The 13,179-nt window shown below is 34.7% G+C and overlaps 1 protein-coding gene and 1 non-coding gene across 3 annotated transcripts; one reads left to right on the top strand and one right to left on the bottom strand.

The window, feature by feature from the left end:
* Positions 1–3,256: 3,256 nt before the first annotated feature.
* Positions 3,257–3,363, bottom strand: LOC126019611 (U6 spliceosomal RNA). Its single transcript, XR_007499245.1, has one exon. It is a non-coding gene; the product is annotated as a U6 spliceosomal RNA (small nuclear RNA).
* Positions 3,364–5,338: 1,975 nt separating this feature from the next.
* LOC126018163 (protoheme IX farnesyltransferase, mitochondrial-like) lies at positions 5,339–8,213 on the top strand. 2 transcript variants are annotated; one of them, XM_049780306.1, is made up of 2 exons: positions 5,339–6,020; positions 6,092–8,213. In XM_049780306.1, exons 1-2 carry the CDS (start codon positions 5,388–5,390, stop codon positions 6,791–6,793), a joined length of 1,335 nt encoding a protein of 444 aa, XP_049636263.1. In that variant the 5' UTR covers positions 5,339–5,387; the 3' UTR covers positions 6,794–8,213. The 2 variants fall into 2 exon arrangements, with proteins under 2 accessions (XP_049636263.1, XP_049636262.1); XM_049780305.1 differs by having other exon boundaries at positions 5,339–6,060; positions 6,132–8,213.
* Positions 8,214–13,179: the final 4,966 nt, after the last annotated feature.

Here is a 13,179-nt window from a genome sequence, read left to right as displayed (position 1 = left end):
ATGTGCTACATAAAGATAAATTTTTATCACCTTTTAAAAATATATATTATAATTAAAATGCATATTTTATAATATGCACAGTTTAACAAGAATTCTTATATTAGCTCTATTTATAATAAAATACATAATTTTTACATTTAATATAAATGTAAAACAGTAGTGGATATATAGTGCTATGCTATTAAAAAGTAACTAAAAAAACTATTACTATATATAAATATTATCCACAACATACAAATATCTCAGAATGGTTAGAAAAAGAAATGACACTCTATACAAGTGAATACTATATATTCTAGTTATTTGAATATCAGAAAAATAAAAATATATATTTTTAGAATTCTAATTAGGGATTAGTTTTCTAAAGCAGCATTGACCATAAATCTCTTTTTTCCTGGAGGATATTTTAATTATGTAATGCTTACAAAGATGTATACAAGTGTAAAAAATGTCGAGCTTTATTTAAGACAGGTGTACATTAGTATATGTAATTATGTATTAAACGAGAGAAAGAACAGAAAACAATTAAAATCAGCACTTCTAGAAATTCCCAAATTTTGGATTTAGAAACTCAAAATTGAATTTGAAATTTTCAAATTAAATTCAAAACTGAATTTCTAAAAAATATTAAAATTAAATAAGCAACCAAACTCTTCATAGATGCAGGATTACCTCATATTAATAATCTTTTAAAAACATAGTTAAATATTATCTATAACATATTTTGATTTTATGCAATGTAACACAAAATCTAACAAGAAGTCTATATTCCATTTTTGGATAAAATGCATTTTTATACTCTTCTAGGCCTATTAGTATTCTCCATTAAATTTTTCACTCCTTTACTCACTCTTACTAAATTGTGTATATGCATGATTTATCCATTCCATTTTAATTTTAAACATCTACATCACAGAAATATTTAAGTGAGGAAAATTTAAACATTTATAGACTAATGAAAATTAAGAATGGTCCAGTTATAGAAAATGTTTCCAGCTTATCATTGATTTACTATTTTGGGGATTTTAAGGGTTTGGCTTCAAGAATGTATATGTATGTAGATTCAAGCACCACCACAATAATTGTTCTAAATTTTTATTTAAATGAATGTGATTTACAAAGTTATTCATAGTTGAATTTTAGACATTAGACTTTAGAGTGAGTAGACAATGTTTTAGCACTAATCCTACTACCAGTTTCAACCATCCTTCACCAATGTTCCCAGAGTCCATTTCCTATCTCCCCCACAAATTAAATGTCAACAGACAACTTTTTTTTTCTACATATATATTTATTAATTGATGGTTTTTTGACGTCCTTAATTTTGGTGTAGATATTGAAGTTGATGTCTCCTTTTTTATTTTATTTATTTATTTATTTATTTATTTATTATTTTTTTAAAGTCATATAATTTACTATAACATCTTGGAGTTGTGTCACTTTAGTTCCATCTACAATCAAAAAGCAACTGTAACAGGCAACTTTTTAAGTAATTTTTGCAGGGCACACCCAGTAACGCTCAGAGGGTTGGTTATTCCTGGCAATGGGCTCAGAAATCGTTCCTGGCTTGGGGGACCATATGGGACTCCGGAGATCTAACTGAGGTCCGTCCTGGGTCAGCTGCGTGCAAGCTAAGCGCCCTACTGCTGCACTACTGCTCCAGCCCCTTTTTAAGTATTTTTATTAAAATTTGAGTCTTATGATTTCAGTGTTGTTGATTCTATGGTTTGGATATTTAGTTTTATCTTTCCTTATCACCAGCAATGTATCTGAATCTCCTTGACCCCCGGTCCCCATTAATTCATATATTTCTCCTCTTCAAATCTATTTCATTCCCTCTCTTCACTATACTTGGGGCCTAGACAATTCTGGGAAATCTCCATTTAAGCCATTGCATTCCTTCGGCAGTTATTCTAAATACCACATATAAGTACTATTTTTTATCCTGTATTTATCCTTCTTCTGATTTACTGCATTTAACATGATATTTTCCAGTTCTATCTAGGTTGCAGCAGAATGCATTAATGCATCATTCTGTAAAGCTTTATGGACTATTTTATTGTGTATATCAACAAGTGAACATCATCACGGACCACTCATCTATTTTTGGCCATTTAGGTGGAATCCAACTCTTAGCTCTTGTACTGAGTGCTATAATAAATAGTGGTGTGCATAAATGCTTTCAAATGAATGTTTCTATGTTCTGGGGAAATATATTGAAAAATGAAATTTCTGGGTCAGAAGGACTCTCAATTCTAAGTTTACTGAGCACGTGCCATACTGTTTTCCATAGAGATTGAATGAGACATTCCCAGGAGCAGTGGATTAGAGTTCCTTTTTCACAAACTCTCCATCAACACAGATTGCTATCAGTATTTACAATATGTGTCATTCTCATTGGTCTAAGTTATCTTGTAGTCTTGATTTGGAATTCCCTGTGTGTATATGTTTATGTATATAGATATGAAAAGTGATTCCTAATATAGAATAATTCAACAGGTGAGAGAACTGAAAGAATCAATTGAGTCTAGTAGTATTGTCTATGGACTTCTTCAATCACTGAAAGATTAGTGTTTCATATTCACAATCAGCTCATAGTATTTATCTTCATTGTAGATGAAACATTTGGAAGTCAGGTTCAATTCTGAATTAATTTTATTTACCACCAGGAAGTAGTAGAGTTCATATATTCATTGACAATATGCTTGCATCTGGGTTACTTGCTTAACTGGAAGAAAAAAGTTTCAGATGTAGAAGAGCTCCTGTAAAAAGCTCTTGCAAGAGCTCTTTTAAACATTGAGCATATGTAATTCTGTAATTCCTAGAAGGCACAGGTCAAGAAACAGAGGGATACAAGTGGAAAGACTCATTTGATTATTTCATCAATTAACAACCTTAAGTAGGTTTGGCTCTTCATTTGTACTTCTTTAGGTTTGATGAATTAGGGTTCCACATGGAATCAGAAGATATGCCTTTAATATGGCTTGGAATTACTACTAATTAATCCAAATAAATTGAAAGGAGCCTGATCTCTAGTGCTGGGAATCTTATCTTACTGAACTAGCAAGGAGACAAGAGGCATCACTCTGACAATCCAAATGTTAGATTCTATTTCATAGGACAGATTGGCATGCTGATTGACAGAAATGGTAAGGAGAATTTGGTCAAAGGATTTCCTTAGAATGTCATTCTTTTTTTTTTTTTTTTTTTGACTTTCAATTAATATTTATTAAACTATAGTCTCCTGATATATAAAAAAAATATGGAACGCTTCACGAATTTGCGTGTCATCCTTGCGCAGGGGCCATGCTAATCTTCTCTGTATCGTTCCAATTTTAGTATATGTGCTGCCGAAGCGAGCACAGAATGTCATTCTTAAGACATTGAAAAATATTATAAATATAATTTCAAAAGGTATCTATGAAAAAAAATTGTATATCACCAGAATACCTTACGGCCAGAATCAGCTGAGGAGTTGGCAGACTATTTAGGAAATTTGAAAGAGAGTAAAAGCAAAAAGGTCTGGTTATCAATTAGGCCTGGTGCCCAAGTTAAAAAAGAATATAGTTGCTGTGGTTCTTCTCTATTGTATAATTATTTTACCTTCCCAAATTTAATATAATTTTCCAGGTGGAAAAGAATAAGTATAAACAATATTGTGTCCATATTATTGTCACAATATTAATGTTGCTAGTGGAGCCTCATAACTTTCATGTGTTCAAAACTTGAATTAATCATGAACAAATATCAAATGGAGATTGAGAGCAAAATACTGAGAGCAAAATTGTCATGTATGTTATGTAAATACTTTCAAATTATTTATTCCTGTTTATTTCCACTTTTCTTTATACCTCAGAAAGCTGCTATCTTTTGGTTATTTACTTACAGGTTCCCTTGGTCTCTTATTTCTAATTAAAAGACATTAGTAGAAGGTCAGAAAATTGTTGGAAGATGAGCATGCAATATTTATTTCATTTACTTCTTTACCTCCATATTCCTAAACATACAACTTTTTTTTTTTTGGTTTTTGGGTCACACCTGGCAGTGCTCAGCGATTACTTCTTGCTCTATGCTCAGAAATCGCTCCTGACAGGACCAGAGGACCATATGGGTTGCCGAGATTCGAACCACCAACCTTCTGCATGCAAGACAAATGCCTTACCTTTATGCTATCTCTCTGGCCCCACATACAACTTCTTACTTAATGGATGTAACTAAAACTACTTTTAGTTTCATATACAGATTTTTTATATTCAGTATGTGGTGATAAATTTTTTTACTCAAATTATAATAGACTATCATAACTTATTTTTAATTCCCTTACACTAACTTTATTTTATAGTAGTGTGTTCTATTTATACTATAAGTATTTTTATTTAATATTTATTTATGTAAAAATATTGTGAAGTAGATAAAAGGATTCATATGGTCTTATTCAGAATCATTGGGTTTATACTCTAAACACCAACCTAAAACTGCATGCTAGCAGATAAGCAAGCATATATACACTTAATACCTACTTCAGGATAAAATAAAGAATGTTTTTAGGTTTTTAAATTAGTAATAACACAGCATTACAAAAAATACTTAGGGTACAGAGCAGGTGTACAGAAAGTAGAGTGATTGCCTTGCATACAGTCAACTTGATTTTGATCTCAGACATCCCTGAGAAAAACAGAAATGAGCCCTATACTAAGAGCCAAGCGTAAAAGCTAAGAACTGGGATATCTGGTTGCCAAAACCAATGATTATAGTAATAATGTATAGGTTTTATGCATTGTAATATCTAAATAAATGATCATTTTGGGTTAACTTGGTTCTTAGCCATTAAAAGCTCTACAAATAGGAAACAGACTCTCCTATTACTTAATTTCATTAATTATTTCTTCTCTGAGTTTCTGTCCTGCACAACATGTGAATAAAATGATCTTCCTGGATAACAAATGGGCTAAAACTTGAGGAATTATGATGGTAGACAGAGAACATCCGCGATAAATTGCAAGGGAAAAAAAGTACTTGAATATGTGAAGCTGGGAGTCAGTCCAAATTAGGGACATGAGTAGCAGATTTTCCAAGGATAATGACCAGGTAGACAAGCAAAAATAGGACAAACAATAGCTTCTGGGTCAGGGAATCATCAGAGAATTCCAGAAGATAACTGTCACTTGTTTCAGATTTGTGTCTATCATACATTTTTGTTTTTAAATAATAAATCACTATTTTTCCAACATATGTATGTGCACAAAAATATGTAGTATTTGGTTAGAAAATTTAGGAATAACACCTAATCAATCCTCATAGTTTTATAATTTTCTTCAAAAGATTGTTAGTGGAGGAGACAGGACACGGGAATAGTAATACCCTGGAGGCGGCCGGAGACTTGAGTTATGGCCTCATCTCCCCACACTCTCTCGTCACACCTTTTGACAGGTTGGGTAGGAGGATGTATATGGTATCTGGAAAGGAGAGCTATACAGGAATCTCCTCACAAGTTTATGCATCTTTTCAGAAGTGCCAATAAGCAATGGACTACATTACAGCAGTTTACCCTCCTAAAGCGCATGTATGCCACACAACTGAACAGAAGTCTGAACCGGCAAGTAAGACCAAAGCCAGAACCAGTGTCATCTCCTTTCCTTGAGAAAATTTCTTCAAGTCAAGGCAAAGCTGATGTATACGAAATAAGACCTCTTTCACCCCCAAGCCTACCTTTGTCCAGTAAGACAAATGAAAAAGAAGTACTTGAACTAGAATCTGCTTCAATAATTGAAAGCTCAGTTAAAGTTGGAAAACGGACTGGAGATGAAATCCAGTGGAAGGAGATGAAACTACATGTGGATAATTTACCAGGAATTTTGGCTCGACTCTCCAAAATCAAACTCACAGCTCTTGTTGTAAGTACCACATCAGCAGGATTTGCATTGGCTTCAGGACCTTTTGACTGGCCCTGTTTCTTGATCACTGTTGTTGGAACAGGCCTTGCTTCATGTGCTGCCAACTCTATCAATCAGTTTTTCGAGGTGCCGTTTGATTCCAATATGAATAGGACAAAGAACAGACCTCTGGTTCGTGGCCAGATCAGTTTTTCGAGGTGCCGTTTGATTCCAATATGAATAGGACAAAGAACAGACCTCTGGTTCGTGGCCAGATCAGCCCACTGTTGGCAGTGTCTTTTGCCACCTGCTGTGCTGTTCCAGGAGTTGCCCTTCTTACCTGGGGGGTGAATCCACTCACTGGAGCTCTGGGGGCCTTCAACATCTTCCTGTATACTTGCTGTTATACACCATTGAAGAGAATCAGCATTGTCAACACATGGGTTGGAGCTGTTGTTGGAGCCATCCCACCTGTCATGGGCTGGACAGCTGTAACTGGCAGCCTTGATGCTGGAGCGTTTCTTTTAGGAGGAATCCTCTACTCCTGGCAGTTCCCACATTTTAATGCCCTGAGTTGGGGCCTCCGTGAAGACTACTCCCGAGGTGGTTACTGTATGATGTCCGTCACCCACCCGAGCCTCTGCAGGCGAGTGGCACTGCGCCACTGTCTGATGTTGATTGGACTATCTACTGCAGCCCCCATCCTGGATGTCACCACATGGACGTTTCCGATAATCTTCCTCCCCATCAACCTATATATTTCATACCTCGGTTTTCGATTTTACATGGATGCAGACCGGAAGAGTTCCAGGAAGCTGTTCTTCTGCAGCCTGTGGCACTTACCTTTGCTACTGCTTCTCATGCTTACTTGTAAGCAGTCAATACAAGAGAAATGTGACAAGGAAGAAACTCAAAGTTGAAGTCATATTGTCATGTGGGGAAAAAATGCAGGAAGACACAAATATTTTTCCTGTTATTGGACAGGGATATCTTCATAATTCTGAAGGATGAGAATAGGAATCATTGGTTTTATTACAATATTGTAAAGTAATTTGGTGCTTAATGATAAAATAACAGTTTTTAAATGATAATATTTAAAATGTTCCCCAAATAAGAGGTGGATTAACTTAGTAGATAAAAGCAAAGAGTATTTTTTCTGTTAGACTCTTTATATCTCTATATCTCTCTTCCTCCATTCCATCCCCATCATTTACATTCTTCCTAACATCGATGTTGTACTCCTCTGCTTCCCTACCACTAGTTTATCACTCTTGTCAGCTATTGTCATAATTGGCAGACAGACATGGTTAGCATTCTTATCTCGATAGCTCTAGTTCTGTGTCCACAGGTTATGTCAGATTAAATGGATGCTGCTACCACTGTACCCCCTGGCAGTTGGAGAAGCCTGAGCCCAGCTTTCAGCTTATCTATTTAACATGTTCACCAGCACTTTATTTCTCAAATAATTTGCTACAAATGGGCTACTGTGGAAGTAGTATTCCAAACGGTTTCCTGGAGAATCTTAGACTGAACTGCCAATCCCTGCCCTCTACCTCCCAATATATAAGGGGCATTTCAAAAACTCCAAGGAATCAAAGGTTTCTTTCTAGTTTACTTTAAAATGTTGGAAGTGTCTGAAACATTTCTATCTAAAAGGATAGTGATACCAGAAACTTTTCAGTGTCTGGTTTCATTCCTGTTCCTCATCAGTCATTTCTGTAGGAGGTCAGTTTCTTGTTGCTGCATGGCTTTTCAAGGTCATCCGGAAAAGGAAATCAGAAAAATGAAGAGCTGAGCTAGCCAGCTTGCATATTTCCCATACTTGTCCCATATAAAAAGCACATTTCCATCCTGCTGTCTTCTTAAATCAGACATGAGGTTCTTTGTATCCAACAACTTTCAAAGCTAGACTAAATTCAGGATTTAGATTTCTGACGGACTGCTTCTGGTTCTAGGGACTTGGTTACCTGTTGCCCCATCTATACTTTAGGTTTTCCCATTTGTTTGCTGTCATGTCCCGTTCACCTTGAAGACCTTGAAGCTTACAGAATGTTTTAATCATTTGTTGTTGGGGCCATTGCTGCCCTGTAAAAATTAACTGGGGAGTTTAAGCAACATTTACGTAATCGTAATATGCTTACTCTCAAAAATTTCTAAAGCAGTTGCAGATATCAACTGATCTCTTTTTCTACTTATCAGACATGCCTCTGAGCTGTATCCAGATTATTTACTGTAGGAACATGGCATATAAATTTGTGGCAAACCATCTACACCTTACTGTTTTGCAGCACTTAAATTTGTAAAATGCATCACTTCTGTGTTCCTGCTGTAATAAACCAGTAATATAATATATTTTTAAGTAAAGAATTTTAAAATTTAAAAAAAAAGAAAAAGAAAGAGAGAAAAAAAAAGATTGTTAGTGGAAAACTATACTTTTTTCTTGAAACTTCTTTCATAATTTAAAACTTAATTTTAATATAGATCAGTCATTTCTAGAGTAATATGGCAAGTGAAAGTAATATTAAAACAACTATCTTTTACACTGAATATCACACATGGAATTAAATAATAAATTGAATTCAGTCTGAAGTATATACTTACTCAAATTCACTAGACTAACAAATAAAACTCTTTTTTCTTATGTTTTTTTCTTCCATCTCATGTTGTGCATAGATTGTGTAAAATTCTTTTATTATACAACTCTATTGTTTCTAGAAGTAGAACAGAAGTAAGATATAAGATATCTAAGATATAGAAAATTGAAGAAACTAAAGTAATTGACATTCGATTTTTTTTCTTGGAAATATAGCACTTTTTTTTTTTTTTTTGGTTTTTGGGACACATGCGGCAGTGCTCAGGGGTTACTCCTGGCTCTACACTCAGAAATCACTCCTGGCAGGCTCAGGGGACCATATTGGATGCCAGGATTCGAACCACTGTCATTCTGCATGCAAGGCAAATCACCTTACCTCCATGCTATCTCTCCAGCCCCCGGAAATATAACACATTTTATAGATCTTTATAAAACCAGTAATTATTTGCAGGATGATGTTGTTATCTCTTTGACAAGCATATCATCAACTTTTGGTACTCACATATATAGCTATTTATGGTAAATGAAATTTCAAAATAAAATACAGACTTATCATGGATTTTAAGGTGGCAGCTTTCATATATATATTATAATTATGTACAATATATACAATATATATGTAATATATTATAATATATATTAAAGCTAAATGACACTACTCTGCAATATCCTACCCTTATTTTTAAAATTCTTGCTTCATCTGTCAACTGCTAGAAAATAATTTTTGAAAGGTATCTTTTACAATTTATTTTCTTTATTCTACCAAAGATCTTGCTTTAATAATTATTGATAACTAAATAAAATTTTTTAAAGGGATTTGACTCATATGCTAAACATGATGCCTCTGGCACTTCTATTCATAATTTCCAGTGATTAAAAATGTGTACAATCTCAAGTGTCGTGCTACCAACTGTGCAAGAGAACCATAACTAAAGTGTACCATCCTTTAAAAGGAGTACCATCAAAACATTTGTGATTAAACCCATAAGTATAACAAGAAGTGGGTATAAATTGAAACTGAAATAATACAAATAAAAAATTAACACAAGGGGCAGGAGAGATAAAACAGCACTTGCCTTGCATGAATCCAACCCCAGACCAATGGGGGAGGTGTGAGCGGAGACATTGGTGGAGGGAATGTTTTACTGGTGAAGGGAGGTGTTCTGTTTATGACTGAAACTCAACTACAATCATGGTGCTTAAACAAAGATTAAAGGGGGGGGGGCTGGAGAGATAAAACAGCGCTTGGATCGCATGAATTCAACCCCGGACCGATCTCAGTTCGAATCCCAGCATCCCATATGGTCCCCTGAGCCTGCCAGGAGCGATTTCTGACCTCAGAGCCAGAAGTAAGCCCTGAGTACTTCTGGGCGTGACCCAACTCCCGCCCTCCAATTTAACACAAATATAGAAGAGATTGAAATCAATTTGCCCCAATATATCCTAATTTATCCCCTCTTCATTGAATTTGTTCATACTATTTCTTTCTGTTTCAAAAAATCAATATTTTCTCATCTTCAGAAGAAAGAAATAAAAATTAGCATGCCAATAAAATATTTTTACTATTGGGATAGAAACTACAAGTATACTAACTATAGAATTGTAGAGTGTGAGAAACTGCAGATATCCTGTTATCCTGTCAGAAATTGAAAAATTTATCTATTGTCAGAATTACTAAATTATGAAGTGAACTCTTCATACCATTCAAACACTCCTGCTCTAGCAAATAATCTTCTCATTTACTCCAGGGCACGTTGTCAACAATAGATCCACCTAAATGAGGTAAATGGGGGAAGCAACCTCTGGAGTTGCTGACATACTCTGGAGAATTCTGTATCATTACAGTGGATACTGATTTTTTTCTCCTCTCTAAAAGGTCCCAAGTGGGTAGAAGGATGGCAGAAAATAACAAGCATGTAGAACTTGCATCCCTATTTATAGTTTCCATCAATTCTTCTCATAGATCTCCTTTTACAAGGAAATTGTGAATGTCTGGAACTAATCATTTGATTTTATGAGGAAAATAGACTAAATTCCTACCCATGTTTTAAAACATACACTTCATATCATAGGCATTTCATAGTTTTAGAATACCCCTGTGATATTATACTGATAATACATTTCACTGACTTTATTCATATTTGTCTCTTTTTACAAGGCTGTTAGGCAGTGAGCAACATGTACAATGCCTGAGAGGTTTCTATAAAAATAATAAATACTAGTTAACTGTACTAAAATTTAACAGAACTCTTAGAATAAAGAAATACAGATAACTAAACATAATAAAAAGGTATATCTAAACATATAAAAATAAGTAAGATAAATAAACACATTGAAAAAGTAAATTTGTGAAAATTACTGTATCTCTAATGATGTCATTAAGTGATTGTCAGAAAGTTTAGTAAGGTATTGTTGCTAGTTGACAATTCTTTTACTTTATTTGTTTCTGAATATTATGTGGCCCCTTTAAGAGCATTTTTAAATACTGATCAGTTATGGTGCTCTCCCTGTAATTGTTAGAATACATAGATAATTCATTTGGAACAATAAGCACCCACAAATATCTAAAGCAACCCTTAGAAAAAAGAAAATTGGTGATAGCACTTTCCCTAACTTTAAATTGTACTATAAAGCAATAGTCATTAAAACAGCATGGTACTAGAATAAAGACAGACTCTTAGATAAGTGGAATAGACTTGACTATTCAGAGACTGTTACCAGACATACAATTAATTTATCTTTGATAAAGGGAGAAATCAAAATGGAGCAAGGACAGCCTCTTCAACAAGAGGTGTTGGGATAACTGGTCAGCCACATACAAAAAAGTGAACTTGGACCTCTATCTAACACCATGCAAAAAGGTCAAATCTAAATGGATTAAAAACCTTGATATCAGACCTGGAACCATAAGGTATATAGAAGAACATATATGTAAAAAACTTCATGACATTGAGACTAAAAGCATCTTTAAGGAGGAAGTTGCACTGTTCAAACAAGAGGAAGCAGAGATAAACAGATGAGAATATATTACTTTGAGAAGATTCTTTACCTCAAAGTAAATAGTGACTAACATACAAAGGGCACCCACAGAATGGGAGAAACTATTCACCCAATACCCATCAGATAAGGGGCTAATAACTATGATATACAATGTACTGACAGATCTTAAATAGAAAAAAGCATCTAACACCATCAAAAAATGTGGAAAAGAAATGAACAGACAATCCCTCAAAGAAGAAATACAAATGGCCAAAAGATACATGAAGAAATGCTCCACATCACTAATCATTATCATGTCCTAGAGATTGGCACACATCACAAAGAATAGAGAAAAAAAATTAGTGTTGGTGGGGATGTGGGGAAAAAGAAACTCTCATATTTTGCTGGTGGGAATGCCATCTAGTCCAGCCTTTATGGAAAACAATATGGAGATTCCTAAAAAATACTGGAAATTGAGCTCCCATATGATCCAGCTATACCACTCCTAGGGATATATCCTAGGAACACCAAAACACAATAAAAAATGCCTTCTGCACACCTATATCCATTGCAGCGCTATTTACAATGGCCAGAATCTGGAAACAACCCAGATGCCCAACAACAAATGAGTGGCTAAAGAAACTGTGTTACTTTTACACAATGGAATACTATGCAGTCATCAGAAAAATGAAGTCATGAAATTTTCCTATATATGGATGGATATGGAAATTATTCTGCTGAGTGAAATAAATAAGTCATAGAAAGAGAGTTAGATACAGAATAGTCTCACTCATTTATGGGTTTTAAGAAAATAAAAGATATTATTGTAATAATATCCAGAGACAATAGAGATGAGGGCTGAAATGACCGACCCATGATTTGAAGCTTACCACAAAGATTGGTAAGTTCAGTTATAGAAATAACTACACTGACAACTATCATGACAATGGCAATGAATGAGAAAAATAGAATGCCTGCCTCAAAAACAGGCGGGGGGGGGGGAGAGGGAGTTGGGGAGCATCAGTGGTGGAAATGTTGCACTGGTGCAGAAGGGTATTTTTTTTCTAACTAAAACCCAACTACAAAAACATTTGTAATCATGGTGCTTAAAGGCATTCACATTTTTTGAAGAATACATAGATCAGCACTCAAAGAGCATCAGGTAGGAAGAGTCATTTGATTATTTAATTAATTAGTAATCCTAAGTAGGTTTGGCTCCTCATCCATACTTTTATTTTGAGAACAAAGAAGTGAGGGTCACACCCAGCAATGCTCAGGCCTTACTTTTGGCTCTGCAGACAGTGATAACTCTTGACTGTGCTCATGTACCTTATGAGGTGCTAGAGATCAAATCTGGGTTAGGCACTTCTGAGGAAAGCTCCCTACATGCTGTACTGTCACTCTGGCCCCTTGCCCATCAACTTTCAACTTAAAAGGTAGGCAGTTTTTTATTGGTAGTGTAAAAGTCCCACTGGTATAATCTATTTTGGTGGGGTAAATGGAAGCATGGAAAATATCAGTTTTTCAGCTATGTATTGCTGCACACCAAAGAATCTCTACATTCAATGCCTTAAACAGCATCTACTTTATTTTACTCAGGATTTTGTGGATTAAGAATTTACACGGTGGGGTACAATTATTAATAATAGCAATGTGTAAGATATGACTTTGGGACTGAAGTCTAAGATCATTGAAAGAATGAGGTTCAAGAGATTCTGAAAATGCAAAAAATTA

Source organism: Suncus etruscus, chromosome 9 (assembly GCF_024139225.1).
Source record: "Suncus etruscus isolate mSunEtr1 chromosome 9, mSunEtr1.pri.cur, whole genome shotgun sequence".
In the NCBI taxonomy this organism is placed as follows: Eukaryota; Metazoa; Chordata; class Mammalia; order Eulipotyphla; family Soricidae; genus Suncus; species Suncus etruscus.
This window is presented reverse-complemented; position numbering and strand designations above follow the sequence as displayed.

Bases quoted from the DNA above. Each gene is read 5' to 3' on its own strand.
- LOC126018163 (XM_049780306.1), top strand. From the start codon at position 5,388: ATGGCCTCATCTCCCCACACTCTCTCGTCACACCTTTTGACAGGTTGG. The intron at 6,021-6,091 runs GTGCCGTTTGAT...CAGTTTTTCGAG, and splicing joins CTATCAATCAGTTTTTCGAG to GTGCCGTTTGATTCCAATAT.